General features: G+C 36.6%; 1 protein-coding gene across 20 annotated transcripts in view; it reads right to left on the bottom strand.

Annotated features, from left to right (window-relative positions):
• The window catches only part of LOC121856933 (trichohyalin-like), a 78,292-nt gene that overhangs the window by 6,174 nt on the left and 45,807 nt on the right, over window positions 1-26,311 (bottom strand). For 15 of the 20 annotated variants that reach the window (XM_042352700.1, XM_042352709.1, XM_042352694.1 and 12 more), the window contains 13 exons: window positions 21,381-21,533; window positions 20,800-20,988; window positions 18,369-18,508; window positions 15,329-18,038; window positions 11,781-11,876; window positions 11,270-11,407; window positions 10,164-10,393; window positions 9,596-9,833; window positions 5,549-5,932; window positions 4,436-4,596; window positions 4,161-4,308; window positions 3,246-3,335; window positions 671-746 (listed from right to left, as the gene is read on the bottom strand). In XM_042352700.1, coding sequence (XP_042208634.1) covers window positions 693-746; window positions 3,246-3,335; window positions 4,161-4,308; window positions 4,436-4,596; window positions 5,549-5,932; window positions 9,596-9,833; window positions 10,164-10,393; window positions 11,270-11,407; window positions 11,781-11,876; window positions 15,329-18,038; window positions 18,369-18,508; window positions 20,800-20,988; window positions 21,381-21,533 — 4,731 coding nt within the window. In that variant the 3' untranslated portion in view covers window positions 671-692. Of the gene's footprint in view, window positions 1-670; window positions 747-3,245; window positions 3,336-4,160; window positions 4,309-4,435; window positions 4,597-5,548; window positions 5,933-6,404; window positions 6,737-9,595; window positions 9,834-10,163; window positions 10,394-11,269; window positions 11,408-11,780; window positions 11,877-15,328; window positions 18,039-18,368; window positions 18,509-20,799; window positions 20,989-21,380; window positions 21,534-26,311 lie in introns of those variants that run through there. The other 5 variants (XM_042352705.1, XM_042352707.1, XM_042352713.1 and 2 more) reach the window with 3 other exon arrangements.

Genomic DNA, 26,311 nt, shown 5'->3' with positions numbered 1-26,311 from the left:
TGAGCCTGACCAAGATTCACACCAAACAATACTAACCCACACTCCACAACTGAAGGTCCATAAGAAACACTTGACAACATTTGTTCCTATGCTTGGAATGGAGAGGTTTGGAGAGATTTTCTCGGAATTTTTCCAGAAAATGTGCACGATTTCCTCCTCGGAAACCCGTTCTCATGCCTAGAATGGTGAGAGTTTATCGGAAGGCTCAAATTCCATTCCAGCTATTGAAAAGTTGTGGGAGACCGGAGATTCTGGCTAAAGGGGAGGCTACTGTAGTACTACATAAAACAGTATAGTAGTACATATACTGTGCTCCAACACTGAGGATGACCGAGGCTCTTTTGTTGGTTAGTTCACATTTACATTTCAAGAGGCCAATGGTTTTGATTTTATATTACTTTTCTCGCATTTTCTTTGTCTTTTTATTCAATACTGTATTTCTCTTTTCTATCTTCTTTGTAGTTTCTCTCTCCTGTCCATATCCCAAATGAATGTTCTCTCCCTCCTCTGTCAGTATTCTTAGCTCCCCCCTTACCCTACCCCACCTGTTCTCTCTATTCCTTTCCACTCCTCCATTCTTCCTTGTCATGGTTGTATCTTCTGGGTGCACTATTCTGTCCAATGAGAACTTGTTTGGGCGCTCTTTTAGTCATGCACCCCATCAGCTCACCTGGCGCAGGATACAGGATGCTCTACAGGTGGGTCCTAGCAGCCTGGGCATCCTCACCAGTGTCCTCCCTTATGTCCTGGGGAGACAACAACCAGTCAGCCACAACATCCCCGACACCACAAAGCCAATCCCCGGCCAAATTAGCATTCAAATTACCCCTCTTTATCCTTAATGAGCTCTAATAGTTAATGCACCTGAGCCTAGGGTGGCTACAAGTAACCTGATTCTACAATATATTTCACTCCACAGAACTCGTAGTGCCGGTTTCTTGTTAACGTCATTTTCACTACAGTAACAGTTAATTTATCTTGCAATGTTTTCCAATTCTCTAACATAGACAAATAAGCTGGAATGGGGGGAGCTAATCTTTGGGTCACTGAATAAAAAAAATTGGTACTGTATACACTTCAGAATGGTTATGAATCAGCCACGATAACCACCAACACAATCCTAACTTAGTCGTCTGGTTATGCTTATAATGATCCTTGCAAAATATGGTCCGCCTTCTCCTCAGAGAGTTGAGTTTAAATTTTTCCTGTAGTATAAAAACGACTTAGGTTTCATAAATGAAGACTAGTAGAGAACTCTGTAACACAAAGCTCTTAGGAGTATTCAGGATTCAGAAAATTTAAAATATTTCTTAAACACACACATACATGCTGTGTGTGTGTATGTGTGCCTCTTGTCTGTCTGTGTGCGTGCTTCAGAAACATTCCAAAATATTTGAGAAACATTCAATTTTTTTCAGAATCATTCAATTTTTTTTCAGATATATTCTAAATTATTTCAGAAACATTCTTCTTTTCCTCCTGTTTTCAACTTGACTCTTTCATTACCAGGGTAATATCTACCACTAAGGTTAATTTCTCTATCCTATATTAACTACATGACAATTATTCTATATCGTTAATAATAATAATAATAACAATAATAATAATATTATTATTATTATTAATAATAATAATATTAATAATAATATTAATAATAATAATAATATTATTATTACTTTTATTATTACTTATTATTATTAATCACCAACCGAATCTCAAGAATTTATCTTTGCAATCAATAGTTCAGACAACTCTAAGACACTTTTCTTCTATGACGTTTCCCTCGCAAATGAGTTATATTATTATTATTATTATTATTGTTATTGTTATTATTTACCATTTAATTAAAGTAATACTCGTTTGGTATCTTTAATACTACGGTAACACCTTTAAACTCATTCAAAGTCATTTAATTTCCGTTTAATGTCATTCAAATTCCTTTAATTCATCCATTTAATCTCATTGAAAGTCCCAGATTTAAACTCATTCATGAAACTGTTTATTTACGTCCATTTTCTGTTGCGATAAAAGAAAATGGAACATTTATATGGGAGGACTTCTTTATTTTTTAATACTGTTTCATAGCAATTGTTTTTACTTTTTTTTTAGAATAACACCAGAGGAGTGCTAGAATTGGACGAAATTTTGTGAAAACGTTAATTATAATCTATTAAACAATTAAATGTAAACGAGAATGCACAGAATGCCAAATCCACTGAACATTGTCCATTAAAGTACATGTATTAGAGAGAGTGAAGCAACATTGCAGTGAAGGGAAAGCAAAGAGAGATTATTGACTGAAGGTGGAGAGTTAATAAGACACAATGTATTTGCAAGATAACAGTACTAAATGTCGGTAGAATGTTAGCCTATTTGTAATAACTAGTTTTATACACATGCATGGGCATCCACTGGGGGGGGGTTGCACCTGGACTATTAGCTACTGAAGATATACTATAAAAGTCTCCCATGACAGAGGGAGCTTCTAAACAAAACAACATAGCATTCCCTGGAAAAGTTAACATACTCTAAGCAGTTTGTCAACTTTTGGGGTTGTAAGCCCCACGTGGCAAGGGTTAGTATAGTCAAAGACAATGACATAGCTGGTGATCATGTCATGTAATTGCCCACCACAGTAGGACAATGATAGTTTAAGGATTTATACCACCTCAACTGAAGCCCTGTATATAAGATGCCCATAACAATCTTATATCAACGCTAGAATACCGTAACTGCTTTAGTGATTTGGCCATCAATGTCATCAGGAGTGTCTCAGAGTATTAAGTCAGTAGAAACATGAGGGGAGGCTTTTTCAAATTATATTACCAACCTATTAAGGGAAGAATAGTCAGTGACTGTAATTGTTAATCGATAAGCAACTATTGCAAGAGGTAATATCTACTCTCTTGCAATAGAGAGCCAATACTGATATGATTTTAATCAAAAAGATTATAGTTTCACTTTTTCAATCCTGCACCTGTACCTGGTAGTTGGTCCTAATATAAAATACAACACACTTGGAAACATATGTACCATATTTCATGGTGTCCTAGACTGGACAGGAATGTCTCAAAATGCACAGGAACAGTTCCAAGAATAGTCTATGATGGGCAAGGAATGTCTTTCACATCCATTTATTTCGACAATTAAAACAATAACTCACCCTGACTGCTGCTCTGAGATTAATTATATGTGTTCAGATAAATGCACTACAAGTTAATGAATGACATAGACACTGGGCTAACCTGCTGGGGTGGAGGTGTTTCTGGTGGGGTAGAATCAAGCTTGATATCCATGACTGCATACTCCTGACTCAACCTCACCCGCTCTTCACCCTGGGTTACCAAATGAGATATTAAGACATTTCATCAATTTAATTACTGTAGAGCGTACACCACTCAAGGAAAATGATTCTTTTTTTTACATTGTGAGGAAACTGTAAATGCTGAAATACAGTATGAAATTTGGGGCTATATAGTTTCTTAACACTTCCTACAAAGGTATACAATCTTTTAATGTACCGGGTAGTCAATTTTTTAGTTAAAGGGATTATGTACTATATTAAGACACACTATTTGTTCAGAAAAATGGTTAAAAAATCACTCTGCATCCTATGTGAGAAATTGCAGTCTGCTATAGGCTAAATTCTACCAAGCCCAACTCCAGAATTAATAATATGTTATTGATTACTTTAATACATTATTATTACCTTCATAACAAATTTTTAACAAATGATGATGATAACCTGAGACAATTTGCATCCTTTCAGTACCCAATTCTTCAGAGCTAAGCAATAAATTTTTTGAACTCTTACAATTGTTATTATATATTAATGTTACATGTGTACCTGAAACATTTATTTTATTATTCTTATTAGGAAACGTCTTTTAGCTTCCAAAACAAACTTAAAATCATGATTATAACAGTGAATGACAGCAATAGCCATCAGTATACCAGGTAATCATAATATTAAATGAGCTCATGTGTGACGTGTTGTTCAAGGAAGGAAAAAAAGGCAAGAGAATATTCTTTAGTACTGTATACCATTGAGTAACTTTATAACACTAGTATCTCATAATTAGAAGAGGTGTTGTTAAAATTATATTAAAATACAGTACCGGTAACAGTCAAAATATCAAATTACTGTAGTCTTTTCTTACTAGGTGCTTGATGGATTCCATTAGATTTGTGCGATCCTTCTTGAGCGTCTCTAACTCTTGGGCTGCTCTGGAAGATCTCACTCCTCCTACCTCCAAAAGGGCCAAGTGGGCATCCTTCTCACTCAGTGCTGATGTCAGTGCCTCATGTCTTGTGAGGAGAGAGGAAATAATTTAATCAGAAAGTAAAAGGAGATAATGAAGCTACAAACAATAATGGAAATAATCAAAGGGATAAAATTTTAAATATTTGTTCATTACAACACGTTCATACTCACTTCATATCAAAAAGTTCCTGTAGATGGTGCCGCCGCTCACTGACCAAAGCATTATGGCGAGATTCCACCTGTGACAGTCTCTGTCGTATGGGACGACAAGATGTGCATCGAAGATTCTGAGCATTTTGGGCACTTGCTAATCTAATCTCAAGTTTAGAAAGCTGTAAAAAATATACCTTATGATTTAGGGTGAGGAATATTTACATCAATTCACACAAAAGATATCTATAAAATGATAAACTCCTAAACTTTGGTAAATCTCTTTACAGTAATTACATCTTAAGATATTATCTAAATCTCCAGCATTACTACAATGCAAACACAACTGTAGACTGAATTAATATCTTTAAAACATCATTTGATCCCACCCAGATCAATCATAGAAGAGAGAGAGATGTACGCTTAAAATATTACTGTACAGTCCAAATATTTTATTAAGACTTTCCTCTAAATTGTTTTCCTTTGAAAAAATAATTGTGCAATCAGTACTTTCCAAATTTACTTAAAAATATTTTGTCATATACAGTAGTATTTATAAAAAAATTCTAGATTTTCCAAACTGTTTCACATTGTTAATATTTCAATAAAATCATAATATTGTATACTTTTTAATGACAGTGGAAGCTGGAAAACACTAAACATCTGTGAGGTGAAGGCATCACTCATGTCTCTGTGTAATTATAACCATAAATTTGACATCACAAAACTGTCACTTTGGTGAACCAATTATACTACATGTTGGATTACCAGACTCTCTATTGAAGAAACTCCAGCGCATCATACATTCACTTCCACCAAGAATTCCCACTACTCTATTTCTAAGTGTATTACATTCATTCCCTATCAGAGCTATATACAACCACTTTCACCTTTCATAATTATAAAGTTTGGTACCCATTTACTGTTGGGTGAACTGCACAGGCTCTAGGTGCAAACCAACTGCCCTTAGGACATGAAGTAAGCATTGTATCCACTCTCCCACCACACCCCTGTAACCTACATTTCTTGAATTAAATTCTATAAAAGTCATTTATAAAACAGCATGTTTGTACATTTGTAAGACTTTTTTACCATAATTTTATAATTAATGTAAAAAATGAACAAACAACTGACCTTTTCCGTTATCTCCTTTCTTCGGTCTTCTTCGTCCCGCTTTTCCAGTTCCATGTCAGTGGCAATCCTGACACTCTGTCTTAATGCTTCTTCTAACTCCTCGATCCTCTCATTCTTGTGCTTCACCACCACCACCAGCTGTTCTAGTTCCTCTATTTTCTCATTCTTCTTCATTTCCTCCTCTAATGAATGAATCTCTTCCTCTAGTTCTTGTATATGCTCTCTCTGCCTTTTATTCTCATTACTTAGGTTATTAATGAGTGAATCTTTGAGTTTGATATCGACATCCATTTGGTCGATGTGGAGTCTATACTCCCTTTGTCGGCCTTCCATCTCTAGCATATCTAACTCTTGGTGATCTGAATGTGGAAGTTCTTCTGGCGGCTGTGTGTTCAAGTTTGGATTTAACAATTCACCATGGTGATTGTATCATTGATTTTCCATTTTTTTTTATTATTGAAGAGTGGTAAGGGTTGAATACACCCATATCAAAGTCCAATAAAAGGGGTACATTGGTTATATCCAAAATAACCATTAATATATGCCAATAGTAGTCATCCCCACAATGGTGTTCAAAGTGGAAATGGAACAGTTCCATGAGGCGGTCGAAGTGATTGGCAGGGTTGAGATTGAGGTTGGCAATCAAAGATGTCCAATCAGGTATGTTTGTTTTAGGACAATATTTGGTTCGGTGTTCAGTGTTCAGAAGGTGGGCAAAGAAAGGTAAAATGCAATTCGTAAACAAATATCAAATAAAACTACTTAAAATAGAAAAAATAGATTAATTCATAACTAAATTACTTTGAACTTTTACATATCCCTTCATTTTATATCTGAGGTCCAACAAGAAACCAACAAGATTCTTCTTTTAATTTTCATCCACTTCACAGGCACATTGAGAGAGATTAATTGAACAGGAAATGTTTTTATTCTTTATAATTCATAGAATCTGAGAGATGGGGCACTCATCATGATATCTTTTGTTAAAATCCCATTCAGCTATCCTCAGAAACTACAACAACAACAATAACAACTCAACAACACAGGTAATACTTATTGCCTGTGACAAACGTCCATCTAATTCTAATGCTTCAAACATGTTCAAGATCATCATAATACAATTTGATAATTCATTTAGAAAAAGCTTTTCATGAGCCCACTAAACCCTGAGGCAGCATTTTGAAGAGGCTGTACTCAACCAAATAAATTCAGAAATGAACCAAGGACATAAATTGCAGAAGGCAAGGAGATAAGATGCATAATATATCAACAAATATAAATACAAAAATAAAAAAGATGAAAGTTAAATGATTGATGACAGACGAAGAAGAGAATTAGTGAGAGGAAAGATTTTAGATAAAGAATAAAATTTGTGAAAGATATTATAAGAAAAAAAGATTGATGAGAACCAAATACAGAGATATTACATGGTATTAAAATTAACAGCCACGTATTTATATAAATCATATAAAAAAGAATTGCAATGAAGAAGAAAAATTAATATAAACCCCACATTAATGACAGATAAATAAAGCATAACAGGAGGAGGTAGGTGAGAGCGATGGATTGGGGAGAAGCAGTACAGACGACGCAGTGGAGAACAGCATCCGGCCAGGCGGGGGGAGAGAAGAGAGAGAGACGGCTTGTTAGTAACACAGCAGCATGCGGCCATATCTTGTGCTACTGGCCCCTCAACATCCACTACACTGCACACTCTTCTCTCATACATATTCTTACAACTGTCACCCATATTTCTTGGCATAATCTTTGAACACTTCTTAATCTTATTTCTTATAAATAAATAAAAATATTTTCTAAATAAATATCAACCACTGTTAAACTTATGAACATTACAGCATAATTAGGGTTTTTTTTTTTAAATTCTTCATTTGTCACCAACATTTCTGTGGAACCATCTGTCATCTAAATATGGATTCTGGTTGGTACTGGATGACTTCTGAGCATTAACTTCAAAAAAACTAACAACAGACATACAGAGTTATGAACATTACGGGAGGCTTCATCACCACTTTCTTTGCAGCTCATAAATATATACTGTATGCTGTACCTGTTTACTGCATTCCTGTTTTTTTTTACTCTGAAGAATTCCGTCAACATGAAGGTAGCTACCCATAAAATACAGTTTATCCTGGCAATAAGTTTAATATTTTTTTTAGCTTTCCTTCTCAAGAGTGAAAGTGTAAGTATATCCCACAGGCCTGAGACACATTAAGAATGGTGTGGGTAAAGCAGGCTGTTTACTATACCTTCAGTACACAAAGAGGAAGCATTACTGGCACTGCATTAAATTGCCTTCATTTCTCCAATTGTAAAATTAGGTAATCAATTACTGTACAATACATCTCAGTGAAGTGCAAGTGTCCTAGGTATGAACCAGTGACTTTTAAGAGTAAATACTATAACCACTCAGCTGCTCCATCCCTTCTTATGAGGTACCAGTTTATAAAGCATTATATGCTAATAGCAAAAAGAGACAGATTTTCCTTCAAAATTCCTTCTCATAGGATTTTAAAATACAAATATTTCTTCCAAAACAGACCGCTCCTTACACTGCAATCGTACAACACTCATCATTGAAAGTTATTTTAATTGAGAAAACAATCTGGTTAGCCCTCAAAGTCCTGTTGCATAAACTGACTAACCAATGTATTCTTTCAGATCTCCCAATGCACACAGTCTCATTGGCACTGGAACTGTTGAGGATGGGGAGGAAGGTTAGCAGTTTTATATGCCCCAACATTTTGAGACTACAGTTTTCTGCAGCCAATGTCCCCCACCCTGACAAATATGTATACTGTATATGTTCCTGAACCTATGAGTGTAGTCTCACATGGATCAAGGGGCCAAGTCTCATGCTGCACATATTAGGATGGAACTGAAATATTTATTTAGACAACATTAATCATGCTGTTGTTGACAACACAGCTTCTACGCTACAGTTCTAATCTTCTGACTGATCATTCATTAATACAATATTCCTAAAGCTTCCACAGTGGACTGACAATTAGTATGTTATCACGTTCTATATGCAAGCTAATCATTAACTTTATCCCACAGATATATGGAATAAGTTAAGAATCAGAACCATACATTTCATTCTGGTAATGTTAACATTAGCTGAGTCATTAAAAAGAACAGTTAATGTAATAATAAACCCTCTTTTGTTTTCTAATAATAAACACACCTAATATGATAAGCATTGGCAAAAGACCAATAAAGTAAAACAGCTCAACATCCAAACAAAAGCATAAATAATTTAACACTCCTGATTCACTTAAAACTACAATATTGTCAAATTGCACTGGTTTTACATATGAAGCAAATAGAACTTTAGTATCTTCGGAGTGTTCAATACAGATCATAAATTGATTGTATAAAATTCCCATTGCATGGCTAAGAGTAAGAGACAAAAAGACCTGTGAGATTTCCCAACTCAACCAACCACTGGTAGAGTCTGCTTGCCTTGGGGTCTATCAGTGTTCTGTCAGACCCATACATACAGACCAGCTACTTGCTCAGCTGGAGCACAATTTATGAAACAAATTCCATCTCAGGGTTGATTCAAAACCCAACAATTAATAAAATACAACAAGATGATCTCTGAAGCTGTCTCACTCGGGTCTTAAACTCCACAGCCAAAAGAACGAGTTACATCTTTCAAAACTTCATATTTTCCATATAAAAGAGCCGATCAAGAGAGGAAGGATATACATCTGTTAACTTTTTTCCCTTTGAACATAGTGAGATTTCATACTTCAATCCATGTGAGTTTCCAAATTAGCTGAAGGGAGGATGGGGGTGGTGGGGTCCAAGTCAGGTGAAACAGCTTCAGGGTTCACCTTAAGTGAAGTTAGTTTGTTTGGATGTTAAGAATATAAAATGAAGTAGCAAATAAGTAAGAAACCTAAATATTCTAAAAATATGAAGGATTTATGACAAAGTATTTGTTTTTTCATAAGCTGCTTGAAGAATAAAATCTTTACAATGAAGTACAGGTATGACACAACTAAATAGAAACAACTTTACCTGTGCTACATTTTTCGCCTGCTCTAATGTGGCCTTGGCAGCTTCTGATGCTGCTGAAGCCTTTTCTGCTGCTGACGCTGCCATTTGGCCAGCTGAAGCTGTGGTAAGTCCGGCAGGCATGCCGTCCATTTTAGCTGGGGTACCTGGGGTAGATGCTACGGAGGCCTTCTTTGGTTGGCCTCCTCCACCTAATGACCCTCCTCCTCCACCAGCACCACCTCTTTCTGCCCTTAAGGCTCTGTAATTTGAGCATATAATTAAGAGGTGGGTGGCAGGAGGAAACAGGGTATATCAAGAAGGATAAAGAAAGATGAGGTAGAAAAGTACAGATGAAGTCAACAAAAGAGGACAGTGAGCAGGGAAGCTTCTCTCTCTTAACACCCTGATGCTCCTAATATTGTATTCATTCCCAAAATATAAAAAGTTAAAGTGATGTACCGGTCAATAAACAGACTAAACTGTACTTGCACATACATTTTTAACTGTTTACAATAAAAGCAGATGTAGCATGTACCTATTTAAAGTATTAGTCATGGCAAGAAAACCAAACCCTGTCAGGGCAACTTACTCTTGAAGGTCTTTAATTGCCTTGTCTTTAGCAAATTGTTCCTCCTGGCCCATCTGCATCACTTGTAGAAGTCTCTCTGTCTCAGACTGGGCAGCAGAAGCATCAGCTACAGCTTTTTCTCGTGCCCTACTTAAGGCATCTAGTTCCTTTTCTCTTTCGCCTAATGCTCTCCTCAATTCAGCCAACTGCTTATTGGCCTCCGATGGTGTTGCTCCATCTGCTGTTTGAGACTACAGAGGAGAGGATACATTTAACATGGTATTATTTAAAATACATGTATTATAACAGAGAAAAATACAATCAAAAGTTGTGGTAATATATCATTTTGGCCGGAAAATATATTTATGACCCATGAGACTCTCTGGTTAAGCAAATCCCTCAACATACAGGTAAACATTAGAATAATTCTTGAGTGTTGTACTACATAAGAAGAGGCAACAAACCTGGCACTGGTGAACATACAAGTCTTAAAGTTCTATACTTCTTCTATTGCTTGCAAAGAGGAAGCTCAAATAAAAAATTTTAACATCCACATTTTCAAACTTCAGAAAACATAAATGTCATGTAAAATATTCACTCCACACCAAAACATGGAAAGTAGTGATCAAGGTCTCAAGACTTAGATCTCAGCCACAGTCTCGGCCTCAGGCATCCTTGGTTTTGGATTTTTGCTCGAGACTTTTTGAGAATACAAATTTGTTTATTAATATTCAGGTCAGGTCTATTGTGAAAGAGTGGTCACCTTGTTTAGTTTAAATTCAGGTGGAGAGTGTTACCTTATTTTGGGTCACTACTTAGCCCATGGATGCACACCAGTTGGAGGCCCAATATAAAGGCGAAGGATCATCTAATTAATACAGTATATGTAATAAATATTTAAATTTCATTCACAACCTGAAGTCATGGAGCCAGGGCATTAGAAACATTAGACTAGCTGCCATTACTGTATAGAGTTGTTTGATCCTGATAAAAAGTCATCTAAGCAACTGGCATTTTCCAATCTATAGAACTGATTCTTTTTTTATTTATCTGTAAATCATTCTATCTATTTCTCATATATACAGTACTGTACTTAAAATACATCAGGCAATATTCACTGAACATACTCTGGCAAGTTGTTGTTCCATGTTGTTAATTTGTTCTCTCTTTTTGTTTAGTCGTATATCCAGTTCAACTAATGTCTTTTCCTTCTCATCCAGTTGCTTGTTTCTTTGTTCTAGGGAATGCACCTTCTGTTCCACCATCTAAGTGAAAAGAAAAGGATTATTTACAATATAAAAAAGATTCGAATGGCAAAGAAACATTATTACAGCACGTGTACACACACAAATGACTAAGTTAAAAACCTTGAGTCTGTTTGATGAAGACAGCATGAATGTTCACTTGAAAATATAAAGCACATCCATACGGGGCCATCTACATATGCAAAGATGAGCTTGTACACCTAATTATAAACATACAATATTATACTGTATAGCACGCACGCACGCACGCACGCACGCACGCACTTGCACGCACGCACACACACACACACACACACACACACACACACACACACACACACACACACACACACACACAGGTTAACTAAAGATTCACATCAACATAACTACTCACCTTCATCTGTTCCTCTAATTGCCTTTTAATCACTTGTGATTCATTGCCAGGCCTTGCGCCGTTCTGTAGCTTCTGGTTGGCCTCGTGTAGATCGAGCTGTTTGGGTCAGGTACCAAAGGTAATGTGTGATACAGTACACCGAAATTTTAATATAGGTAAAGAAATATTACACAGTGACTGGTTCTTGAACTGCTTTATGATATATATATATATATATATATATATATATATATATATATATATATATATATATATATATATATATATATATATATATATATATATATATATATATACATAGGTAATTTAAACCCTTCTTTGATATAAGGTGAAACTGTGGTATTGATGCACTTTTGGACATGTTATACAAGTGTTGTACCACAGTTTTGTTCGTGGTAAAGAAGTGGTTAGGGACTGGAATGGCATGCATGTTCAAATAAAAATAATGCAGAGTCGAATCATCTCCCTAAAATATACCAAACTTTGTTTTCGTGGTATACTGTATACACTTACAACTCAAATAATGTCGCTCATATATGTAAACTGTATTAGTAATAAATGAGTGATGAAAAATGATATCATGGAAGATTTATGAAGGTTAATGTTAGCTTAGTAACACTAGCAGATTAATTGTTGCTACTAGATTACAAAGGAGATGTTAGTCTGTAATCTAAGAAATGACATTACATGAGCACACTGGTCGTTACATGCATCAGGGAGCAACTTACTGACATTTACCTTCTTCTTGTAGAATGATCACAATGATATATACACAATATCATGTTGACAGTATGATGAGATAATATACTGTACTAATATGAGCTTAAAAAGTAAAATTGAATTATATCAAAATATAATATATCAATTGGGGGTTATGAAAAGAAACCAGAGAATTCAATAATAATAAAATAATTATATCAAAATTCAGCTTCAAAAAATCAACAGAACTCCATAAAAGACCTTAAACAAATTATGGAAAACAATCCTATAAGAGTCAAATTATAGTGTATACCAGTATATAACTTTTCTACTGTTGTGTGTAGCCTTTTAACAAAGCACCAATGAAGGTTCATGTTACTGATTATTTGGTAAACTGTTGTAGTACTTAAGAAAGATGTGAGATGTTTAATGGTAATACTGTACTGCACTGGACTATCAGTAACTAGGGTAATTCAGCAACTCTCTCATTCAGATTCAGGAGGCTGGAGAGGAACCAACAGAAGAGGAAGAGTTTGAGGTCCTCTTCTGTCAGAGGCATAAATGTATAATTAAAGCTTTATGACACAGAAAATTTGCAATTCTTGCACTGGATGCAAATTAACTTTGTGTGTAATTGTCACTGTCAAATAAGTTTTGTAAAATTCAAAATAGTGTTTTAAATAATAAGGAAAAAAGTGGTTCAGCTTGAAAGTACAGTACATGGCAATTTAGAAGCTAGCATACTAAAAATGAGAAGGTTGACAAGGAGAATGAATATTGGAAGTATGGTTAACAATCAGGTAACATTATATCTGGAAAGAAAATCTGAAAATACATAATATGCATTTACCATCTGTTCACTATGGAAGAGTGGAACTGCCCTAGGAGTTAGAAAATATGAAAGACAACAAATTAAGAACGAATGAAAAAATACAGTTGTATACAGTACTATGTGCTCAAGGGTTTAACAAAACTAATATTGTACTGTGCCACTAAAGAGATCTATTAAGTTGCTATATTTTCATCACCTTAATTTGCTCGTTCCCACTAGGATGCAGGGTGGCTGATATCACAAGCAAACACAGACTCTTTCTTTATTTGCTGTCATTCATTCTCTCTAACTGTCTTACCAGGTGTGTTCTGCTAAGGTAATATTTTAGATAAATAGATAAGCTTAGGTGACTATGGGAAAATTTAGCAGAACAAAATCATAAGAAAAAGTACATATGTCTGGTGATTGTGCTCAAGACAACAGGAGAACAGAGGAAGATTGCAGTTTCTATCTTTCTTATTACAATCAGTGTATGATTTAGGATTTTCTGGACAACTATAAAAATTGATATGGAAAATATTTTGAGAATTTTGTTTCCTCTATGGCCAGGTTCCTTCACACTGTACTGGGGTTTATAATGAAACAGAGATAAGAATGAAAAATAAAGAAATCTCTCAGAGTTAATTTTGTTTGCTATACAGTATCGTTATTAGATAAAATACAGTGGTATCCCCGTTAGCTGGAACAATTGGTGCAGAGCACTTCCGGAAATGAGAGATTTCTGGATAATGAGACGACTCACTCAAAGCCGGAAAAAAAAATCCCTCATCCCCGGAATTTTCCGGGTAATGGAAAATTTTTCTCAGAATTTCCAGAAAATGTGCCTGATTTTCATCTCTCAAACTCGGAGAAAACACCCCATCCCCGGAATTTACTGGGTATCGGGAAAATTTTCTCGGCATTTTCCGGAAAAGTGCCCCTCAGAAAATCGTTCCCAAAGATGGAATTTTCCGGAAAATTCTGGCTTTGGGAACGATTTTCCGAGAAATTTCAATTCCGGCTATCGGACAGTTATGGGTGTGAGGGATTCCGGCTAACGGAGATATTACTGTATTTAATAGTATGTCCATAAATACGTCTAGTTAATCATACCATCAGTATATAGGTATTACTATGAGTTGAGAAATACCTTAATCTCTAACTAGTACTTATATTTGAATAGCCTTCTGAAACTTAATCAAATCTTCCTGATGAGTCAAGTATCAGTGAAGACCTTCATGCCACCTGCCTTATCTCCCTTTAAAGGGAAGTACAGTAACACTAAAATCCCCAAGATATGTCATAAGGATGGCAAGTTTTAACCAAGCAGGACTGTATATGAACCTTGGTGGGGAGTAAGGAATTAATGCAGTACAAATACATGCATACAATGGCCTTTAACTTGCCTATTGTTTCCTAAAAATAAAACATCACTAAATCTGTATGTGTTTGTGTAATAGCTCAGTATGGTAAATTTGATTCAGTTATATTGTACATGTAACTTCATCCTTCTCTTTCAATGAATTCAATCAACATCTTTGGTGTCCCCTGCATGAAAGAGTCATACTGTACATAGACTGTTATACTAATTTCTAACATTTCAACCACTGACTGCACATCCACACATCACAGTCAATTGGCCAATGTCTTTATTAATCAGTAAATGATCAGTTAATTAAGACACTTCAAGCACATGGTCAAAGCAGTAAGTTTTTTCACAAAACTTGTAGAACTTGTTCTTTTATTCTCACTTTGTTACCATGTTCTCTTGTCCTTTGCACAGTGTCTAGACTAAACCCTCTACTAAGTGTACAGTATGTGAGCCAGACCATAAGGAAACAATCCAGTAATCTTAAAATACTTTTCATCTCCTACTTTAATAAGTGTCCCAAAGCACCTTCAAGTAAAACAAAAAATTAATACAAAAAGGACTGGAATCCTTTTAATTTTTCTAAGATGATAAAAAAAAAGAGAAACAATAAAAGATAATCCAATGAGTGAACAATAAATCTCTGGTCCCTCCATTCCCCCAACTGACCTGCTTCTTCTCCAGCTCTGTCACCAGCAACTCGAGCTGACTCTGAAGCCTTTGTTTTTCAACTGCAGAATTCTTCAACTCATTGTTTGCTTTGTCCAAATCAGCCTTTAATCTCTGTGTGTCTGGGTTGTCACGTGGATTATTACTCTGTTTCTGTAATTGTTGCTGTTGTTGTTGTATTTGCTGCTGTAAAGCATGCAGTTGTTGTGTTTGTTGTTGTATTTGATGTTGAGACTGTTGTGCTTGTTTTTGTAATGTTTGATTTTGTTGTTGTGTTTGATGATGTTGTTGGGTTAATTGTTGTATCTGTTTACTTAGGTCTTGATTCTGCTGATTCAGTTGCTGTATTTGCTGATTTGTCTTTTGACTGTCTTGTGCCATAGTTTGCATTTGCTTTTGCATTTCCTGGACAGCTCGTTCAGCCTGGTCTGCCCTTTGTTTTTCCGAGGTGATACACTGTTGTAGTTTGACAGTCTCACCTTCACCCTTCATACTATTCTCCTTTACCTGTTTATCCATATCTGCTGCGTCTCGCTCTGCCTTTTCTGCTCGTATTTTGCACTTCTCTGCTTCACTTCGTAAGATTCCTAATTCTTTTTCTTTTCCTTGTAACTGAACAATTAAGTTCTTTAGTTCTTTCTCAGCTTCCCTCTGAATTAGTCCTGCCTCCTTCTGAGCAGCCTGTGCAGTTTGTTGAGCTTTCTGTACCTCCTGCTGGAGCCGCTGTACCTCTTTCTCTGCCTCTGCTCGCAAAGCAATGAATTCTTTTTCCTTGGCAGATAGTTGTCCACCAAGTCTCTGAATCTCTTTTTCTCTACTGTCTAACATGTCCTTAGCTCCCTGCTCCATTTCTTTAGTAGTATTGTTCAGTTCAGACTTAATTCGCTTATTCTCATCCCTTGATTTCTGCAAGTCCGACTCACTATTCTTTAATTCTTGTTGGAAGTTTAGAAGCATATCTTGTGATTTTTCTAACTGCTTTACAAGTTGATCACGTTCGGATTGTAGCTGTTTCAAATCCGATTCTAATTTTGATATCATCTTCTCACGTTTCTCTTGGGTTGTATTCAGCCTTTCTTTCTCTGTTGCAACTTTGGAGAGTTCATTCTTAGCCTTCTCAAGTTCCTTATTTAGTCTTATTATCTCTTCTTTGCATTTGTCAAGATCATTATTGGACTTTTGTTGGAAATCAGTAGCCTTACCAATCATGGATTTGGTTTCATCTAAATCTCTCTTATGCTTTCTGTTTTCTGTTTCAAGTCTCTCTTTAACATCAGTAGCTCTTCTAAGTTCAATTTGTGACTTTTCAAGACGTTCATGAAGTTTCTCAAGTTCCACTGACATTCTTTCAAATTCAATCTTAGCTGACTCATTACTCTCTTGATATTTAGACATGTGTTGTTGTGACCTTTCCATCTCATGGGTCAATCGCTGAACTTCCAACTCAGCTTTTTCCTTTCCTGCTTGAGCACGAGTAAGGTCGGCCTGCGTACGCTCTAATCTGTCTTTCAACTTGTTTACTTCTATTGACGTCTTTTCTACCTCGGTTTTGTTGCGGTCTTGTGCAGACAGGAAACGTTCAAGTTGTTCCTGACTCAACTGCAGATCACTCTTAAGCCTCTCATTTTCACTCTCCATTTTCTCCACCTTCTGTTGTGACTTTGTACATTCAATCTGAGATCTCTCATACTTATCCTTCATTTTTTCTAGTTCAATATTTATTCGTTCAAGTTCTCCTTCATACTTCTCATGAGTAGTGGTAAACTTACCTACTCTCGACTGTGTTTTATCTAGCTCTGCCTTCATACTTTCAATTTCCTCTGAGAGTTTTTCATTTAGAAGTTTTTCTTTTTGTAAATCAATCTGGCTGGTGTCGTACCTCTCTCGTAACCGCTCGTTTTCACTTGCCGTCTTCTCTACATCCTGTTTATTCTTCTCATAATCGAGTTGATATTTACCTCTCTGTTGATCCGCTCTGTCCATTTCACTCTTGAGCTTAGTCACCTCCAACTCGTACTTCTCCCTCAATATGGACTCTCTCTCAAAGTCCTTCTGAGTCTTCTCCAATTTGTCCTTCACCCTTTCCACCTCAATTTTCAGTAATTCATAATCTTCTTTTGTCCGTTCTGTATTGTCCTGATATTTTCCCATTCGCACCAGAACTCGGTCCATTTCGGCTTGTATGTTCTCACACTCCTGCTGTAATTTTTCCTTCTCATTGCGGACTTTACTAAGTTCCAACGTGTTTCTTTCATATTTATCTTTGTATTTTTCAACCTCAATCTGTAATCTGGCAATTTCTTCCTGACTTTTTTCTTGGCTATTCTGTGCCTTGCCATATTGTGCTTGGGCTCGCTCAAGTTCAAATGTTAACTGATCAACATCATTCTGTAATTTTTCTTTCTCACTGCCAACTCGACGAAGTTCAACTGTGGTCTTATCGTAACGCTCTCTGAGAATAGTCAAATCTACATTAAGTCTTTCAATTTCCTCTTTTAATTTTTCTTCAGCCTCTTTAGCTCGAACACACTGGAGACTTGAACGATCATAGGACTCTTGTATGCGGTCATAATCTTCTTGTAGTTTGACCTTCTCATCTTTGATCTTATTAAAGAGAACCTGAGTCTTTTCTATTTCAACCTGAAGGCGTTCCTGTTCTGCTTGTGCGGATTCCAAGCGGGTTTGTAGACGGAAGTTTTCGCTCTGTGACCTATTAAGAGAAGATGATTAAAATGAGACTCTGCATTATTAAGATCATTTCAAATACAGAAATTTATACAAAAAAATATTCAAAGTTTTAAAATAGTTTACCTACTGAAGCACTGAAAGCAAGAAAAGTGCTAACTGTAAAAATAATCAGGAGCATGATAAAGAAAACTATGGAGAATCTTAACAAGCAATGGGTTTCCTCCCCACCGGGAACCATGAAATATGATGGCTGTAAGGTAAACAAGCTGGAGCACTGTACTGTACAGTATATCAATCAGGCAACAACAACAAATAATTACTGCTGTACAATACTTTCTCCTGCATAACTTACTTATCAAACTTCTCTAATGCCCTCTCGAATTCCCGATTGGCAACGTCCTTTTCATCTTGAGCTCGTGTGACTTGTGACTGGGCCTTTTCTAGCTTCTCCTTAAGAATGTCGACTTCAGTTGCACGGTCATCTCGTTCCATCTGAAGAGTGCAGCCTGGATTAGTTGACTCTGTGAGTTGGTTCCTACACTTGACATATAAGTCTACAACTTAACATCAAATGATTTGGCTATCTCTTAACTCTACCTCTGACACCTTCTCTGCTAGTGCTACTAAATATCAACTACTTTAACCCTTTTTTATATATTTAATCAATTAACAACATAAACTTTGAATAGTCAACATTTATTATACCCCTGTATATATTTTTAATACCCAGAGATCACAAAAACTAAACACAAAATACAGTACAGAGCTCAACATATATAACAATCACTGAGGGTTGAACTAACAATAATAAATTCAATTATAAAGCTCAATTATTTATCAATGCTACAAGAGGCTCTCAAGGTCATAATGTCACCTAGGATGGGAAAGATTAATATCAACACAGTTTTTTAAGAAGATAAACCAAAGATGATTTTTTTTTGTTAAAGATTTGGCTAAGTTAAGTCTACAATCTTCAATAAGAAATTCAATATGTGAAAAGTTAGTGGATGGACAGACAGTCAGACAATAATGGAAGACCAACTACATAAGGAATGACTTATCGCCTTAGAACTAGCACTGACTAACAAAATACCATTAAGTCTTAGGAGCTTACCGGTAAATAGATAAAGTTAATTAACATATATACTGTACATGTATACACTGTATATATACATAAAATATTTTTTCTTGTGGTTTAACATTAATAAACATGAGAGAGAGAGAGAGAGAGAGAGAGAGAGAGAGAGAGAGAGAGAGAGAGAGAGAGAGACTGTTTTGAGAGAAAGAGAGATAGTTTGTTCAGTACTTTACTGTGGTGTATTATAAAAAAAATAAAGTTCAGTTTGAGAAAATATACTGATTGTTTAACAATACCTAACATCATTAAAAATTCCTTTCACTATATAGTATATTTATTTAGTTGCTAAATAGGAAATGATATTAGTGACTAAAAATATTCAACACTTATCTACTGCAGATTGATTGTAACCTTTTCCATTTCAAATTTACCAAAGTTATTAAGAGAAAAAAATATAGCCTATATACTGTACCTCTCTCACCGGATAATACTATGGAAATATTTGTTCATGAAATAAGGAGAGAGACTATAGGTTTAATGTCCCCGCATAAGATTAAGTGGATTTTATACTCACGAAAAATTACGGTAACATTTTCCATTCGGCTGCCATTGCTATAAAGCCTAGCAGCCACAGGCAAGCGTTTGGGTGAAGCAAAAGCTCATTTACTTACCAACTGAAATACAATTTGTTAGGTAGTTCCTCGTCTGCTTAAACTTATCATGCTTATGCTCTGTATTCTGAACACTGCAGGTTTATCAGGTTTAGCCAAACAAACTCAATTTGCCATTCCATGCACTCTACGCTTGCCATGTGCTTAACAAAATAAAATTACTGAAAATCAAGGGTAGTATCTAATTAAAAAAATGTTTGTAACATGTCTACAAACATTTAATTGCCTACTGTAATCTAGGTATAAAAAATAAACATTTATATATTTCGCCATGTGTAACACCAGCAGTTATATTGGTTATTGATTCTTCCATTTATGGTCAGACTTCGAATTGTGATAAATGTATTAAAGTTTCTCTTAAAAAAATGAGTGAATTCTCAAGTTTTCACTACAAAATATATGCAAGAAAATTTCCACACACTGAGTGACATAGGCATATGAATGGACGTGCCACGCCTAACGTGCAAACTTCCCATTTTCTATGCACACACGAGAACTACTGTACGTACTACAAGTGGTAATCTATTTGATACCTATGGCGCCAGTTGTAGGTTTCATAACATACATACAGTATATATGTATATATATATGTATGTATATATATATGTATATATATATATATGTATATGTATGTGTATATATATATATATATATATATATATATATATATATATATATATATATATATATATATATATATATATATATATATATATATATATATATATATATATATATATATATACATATATATATATACAGGTCATACGTGTCTTACCGATTAAATCTTGAAATTATCCATCCCTCGTCCAAATCACCTTAAGCACAGCACAGTACTATATTATTACTGCCAATGCACTCCTACAAACATGGAATCAATGGCATATATACGTGTATACACTGTACCTTCGAAGGTCCATACTAGTCAATATTCTAGAGCAATGGGTAGGGTCAGCTAGGTTTACTTAGAAACACCACCTTCCCCTAAGATGACTCGGGTTGTACCGACTACCCCACTACGTAGCTGCACCCACCATGAGTTTCTGCGTCTGGGCTGAGGTCTTCTCGTACTTTTCCTTCAGCAGTTCCAGGTCCCCGTACGCGTTCTCCCGGTCCCTCTGAGCCTTGCCCAGCTGCGCCTGCAGCAAGTCCACCTTCTCGGCAAGCGCCTCCACCTCACTGGTGGCCGCCTCCCGTTCTTTCTGCATGCGAGCCATCTGTGTCTGAGGGAGAACCCGCTGGTGGGTTAGCCAGGTGGTTTCAGATGCAGGTGGGGGGGAAGGACAGGTTGGGTGTTGGAAGGTGGCGTAGCTGCACTTTAATTCAATAGCTCAGTTCTCGCAATAAACAACAGCGAATTTTGTCATTCTGATGATTTGAAAAGCTTTGCAGGCTGGATGCAGCAAAATTCCAATTCAGCCAGTAGAATTCCGATAACAAAATGGTTACAATAACCAGAACTAACTAGTTTCAACGTGGCGCTACTGTTTTCTATGATGCTGCAAAGTTAACATAATTGTTGATCTTTGACACAAGGTTAACTATTCCTATGATGTTACATCCAAAACATGCTGGAAAACGGGCAGGCTATTGTAAACGAACACTGATAACTTACCTGAGCCTTTTCGTATTTCTCTCGTAGTCTGTCCGTTTCGTGCTGCGCTGCCTCGCGTTCCTTGGAGAGCCGGGCATTCTGACCATGAGCCTTGTCCAGTTGGCTTTGGATTTGCTCGTAGTCGTAGGCATGCTTCTCACGCTCTGCCTGAACCTGTAGGGCACATCATACCCTCTTTGATCCCCAACATTGGTATAGGATAGCCTTTTCTTGGGCACACACTCTTCTTACCGAGAGCTACAACTGATAAATTCGCATATGGACACTAATGTTTCACTCTAACTGGGATAATTATTTAGTTCAACTTGATAATAGCCCAAGTTAGATGGACAAGATGTTAGGTCCAAACTTCTACCTTTTTTTTATTTGGGTTTCATTGTGGGTTTTATTTAGGGCATTAAACAAAAAACAATAAAACAAAACAAAAAAGATTTTGTTAGAATATTACAAGGTGCTGCATTTAATGTCTACAATGAAATTATCAAATGTCTACATGGTCTAAAAACAAAAATGAAATAGAAAGAGGATTGATAATTCATGCATACATATATACAGGGGTATATATATATATATATATATATATATATATATATATATATATATATATATATATATATATATATATATATATATATATATATATATATATATATATATATATATATATATATATATATATATATATATATATATATATATATATATATATATATATATATATATATATATATATATATATACACAAGCAGCCACTTGCAGGGGCTAGGCTATATTCAGCAAGATAGGCACTGTCTTCTTCAAACGGAGTCCCTCTCATGTACATGCGGCAACCTCAAAAGCTCAAGTTATCGTTGACTAGAGATGTTGGAAACATCCGGAGAGTAAAATAACCATCGGTGAAAGGTAACCACCTAATCCTAACATTATGGACTTTCACCTGATTGATAAAAAAAAGAAGACTAATCTGTTACAGTACATTAATGTGGTGAACATCATCTGCTATGAAGCTTTACTGAGCAGGGCACTTTCTTGGTGAATCTGATGTGATAAAACTTGTGTCTAGCTAAGAATATACCTGGTAGCAAACCATGGCTATTTACAAAGCTACTGGGGCACCAGAAAGGTTAGTCACAGTGGGAATAGTACTCGAGGAACAGCTGGCCTTACAAGTCAAGAGATAAGTCAGAAGAAACAAGATGCAGGCAATAGAAGGAACAAAGAATGGACACAGTTATGTACACTACCGGTTAACAAACCCGTAAGGCGTGTGACACATGGCCAGGGCATGGAAATGATCAACATACAGTACAGTACAGTACAGTACATCATCCAGACACAAGGGTAAACAGTACTCAGCGACTATTCTAATACAACAGTATTGTAGAACGATACAGCAACACCAAACTGGTCGCATGGTACTGTAGGTTAGGGTGTGAAGGGATACAACAATATTAAAAGCCGTTACCAACAACGTTCAATATCTCAAACATTGCACAAGGGAGGGAGGTGATCGCAAATTAAATTTTCACTTAAAATCCACGGATGAACTCCCAGCTATAGCCCCTTCGGATAAGTCGAAAGTTTGTAATACATATCATGTCACCATTTCTAGTCTGTTAACTTTTTATTTCTTGACTTTTAACTTTCTTACATGATAAATAATCCACTGTGTATATGTAGTTAGTGTGACCGAGCAATAAGGTTCATTTCCCGCCTTTAATGTCCATTCCACATGTCCTCCGTATGTGCCATGGCCAAATGGTCACAAATGCATAGCAAGAGATAACTACACTCCTCAAGGAATAAAAAAATATAATCAGTGAGCATGAAGACTGTATTAGCAAGTGAAAGAAGTTTGTACAGTATACTACTTGATTCAGCATTCTATGCACTTCAGCCAAAACAAGACTCCCTATCTCTGTATGCCTTATTTAATGATTTGAGTAACAACTGTCGGAGCTTCACCTCGACCTTACAACACACTTTGTCCTTCACACTCTTGCCATCTCACAACCCCAAACACAGGTGCCAATAAATTACAGAAACTAACATAAACTCCACATTTAATGGTAATACACCAGGATACATTTAATAATTCAATGTCACCTCTTGATTATAAATAAAGATGATTATTATAAATATTAATGTCCGAGGGCAATACTGTACAGTGGAAATATTTGGATCTAAAACACAGAATATTTAAATAGACGACGACGAACACTGGAGTTATTGTACCAAAAGTTACCGTACACACTTCTCGCTCACCCACTAAAACACACAAGACGCTCTGTGGTAAGCCTTCGTATGTATCTATCATTTCTACAGTAGTTTAATTTTAACCGGTGGTGTAACTACACTGGCTTTCTCGCTCAGTTACCTATGAACAAATTCTAATGATTATATTCCAATTACTGTATCTACAGTATTTACAAAAAAAAAATCTATCAAAGAGATGGAAAATAACTTAATTTTACATAAATTTTTGAAAAACAATAAATAAAACACAACGAACCAATTTTCAAGCTTACATTTAATCTTTATATAATTTTTTGTGGGTAATTTAAAATGACAACTGTAATACTCTAAACTTAAGCAGATTATGCTGGAGCTTTATAATTAACTCTGTAAAGACATTAACTTACATAATGATAGTATGTACACAAAAACCTGACCTCAGGAGAATTACTAAGATGGCAGCTGTAAGATGATAGGTGACAGACTACTGAACTTTTCCCGCTTTTATGATGATTATGCTGCCAGTGTTACTGTCGCTGTGGTCACTGCCTGAGTTACTGTCACTGTGGTCACTCTACCTGTGTTACCGTTTGTGGTCACGCTGCTGGTGTAACTGGCTGGCAAACATTTAACCGGAGCCAAAGAGAACAAAATGGCTATTTGGCTTTAATTTGTATATTTCAACTATATTATCTGTCAGGTGTGTGTGTATGGCATCTCTTATTCCGCTGTTGTTCTTGTCTCTTACTCACGCAGTTAGTAAAGGTGTGTGCGATGATGTCACAATTTATCAGCCAGCCACCCCCGTCTGAACGACGAAGTGTAGATACGTAAACCAATTCATGTTTATAATTATGCCATCTTGAAACTCCAGACATCACTGAGAATACCAGTCAAATACTTTGTTTTGTCTGTTGAGATGAATCACGTTCAAAGGTTCACTACGCTAAAATATATACTGTACGTATTATTGTTAGGTTCATTTTCTGATGTAGATACTGTCCTCTTGTTACCCTAATTTTAATCTACAGTATTTGTTGATGTGTACAGTATATGAATTGTATATACAGTATATATGAAGATTTGTAATGAAGTTTTGTTGAAGTTGTTTCTGTTATGTCACTACAGTTACCTATACTGTCTCCCCGTGATCTCTAGTGAATGTTGTAACGCATGAATAATAGTATTCCTGAAAGTAGAGCTGAGAGCAAGCAGTGGCTCTACTGTACTGTTATGGTGGAGATACTTGAGTGAGTGCTCTAGTGTAGCAGAATGTGTGCGAAGAGCAGTGTGGCGTGCGGTCATGCAGTCGTCCCCGTCAGCGCTACAGTCGGGGCCCTCGTGGCGGCCTGCTTGCGTGCCTGCCCCTGTCATTAGCACCCCTCGGCAGATGCCTAGTTGTTCTGCAGTTTTAATCCTCACGTGCGTCAAACTGGTGACATGCTGGCAGCTGAGATGGGCGGAACCATGCCAGGAAAAAGTTCATCATCACGAGCCCAACCCAACCACGAGGAGAGAGAAAGGAAAAAATCAGGCTGAGGGCCGGTATCAACCATGCCTTAGAGAGGTAGTAGTGTGTCCTAGGCCGGGCCACATGCAGCTGGCCGGCCCACGATGCAGGGCGGCGTCAACAGCTAGGAGGGGGCAAAGTCGCTTGTCGTGCAGGCGTCACCCACTGTAGTACACAGGGAGAGAAGCTAAGAGTGAGAGAAAGAGTGAGAGGTCGGGTGAGCCGGACGGCTGGCCTCCGTGCCCCCTGCTGGCGTCATGAGGAGGTGAGGGGGAGAGTGGTGGTGGTGGTGCAGCAAGCGGACAGTTACTTGTGTGTGTGGGCGGGCGGGGCTGGTGACGCTCTCCCCACTTGTCTCTCTCTTGGGCAGCGTGGGGCGGGAGAGGCCACAGTTAGTGTTTTGTGCACCACTACACCTCCATTCAGGCTTTACACGCGCAAACATTGGTACCAAGGAACATAATATGGAACACACAAACAACAAAAAGAATTCACGTGGAAACACCAGATTCAAGAGAGGGTAAATACAAGAGGCTGTTCCAGAGTGGCGTCGCGAGGGAATTTTTGGAACACAAAATGAGACACTGATCATCTTGTGTGTTGGGGAAAAAATATGCACTCAAAAAAGAAAAAAATATGTGCAAAAAGGTGAGAGAGAGAGAGAGAACAAAAAAACCGATATGTAAATGGAGCAGAGTCATTCACTTGCCATATATAAAATCGCAACACCTGTGTTTGGAGAATGAGCTTGGTTAAGAATAAAATCTACGAAGAAAAAGGTTTCTTTTTGGCTCCAAGGAACTAAGAACTAAGTTTGTTAAACTTCTGCCACTTTTAAGCCTCACTAAGACTGTGATCTGTAATGTTGGCTTCAGCAGGATCCTCGGCAGAACAGACACATTTAAGACAAGCTCCCTCCCTTCCCTTACATCAAAGAGTGTCTGGCCATCAGGGACTAAAAAGTGAAAAGTCACGTCCCATTTAGGATCAGTGTGTCCCCATTGCCATGACTGATCCGACCAAAGGAGTTCTCCGCTCAAAATCATGTATTAATATTACCCTTACCATAGCAGAGATTCCTACCGAGGTGAGGACTTATTTCTCTAAGATAAGACTCTTCTACCTCCAGAATTTAACAAATAACAATACACAAAGTGTTACCTTGACTTTCTCATAGGAAACCGAG

Source organism: Homarus americanus, unplaced genomic scaffold, assembly GCF_018991925.1.
Source record: "Homarus americanus isolate GMGI-L3 unplaced genomic scaffold, GMGI_Hamer_2.0 scaffold44060, whole genome shotgun sequence".
NCBI classification, from domain to species: Eukaryota; Metazoa; Arthropoda; class Malacostraca; order Decapoda; family Nephropidae; genus Homarus; species Homarus americanus.
This window is presented reverse-complemented; position numbering and strand designations above follow the sequence as displayed.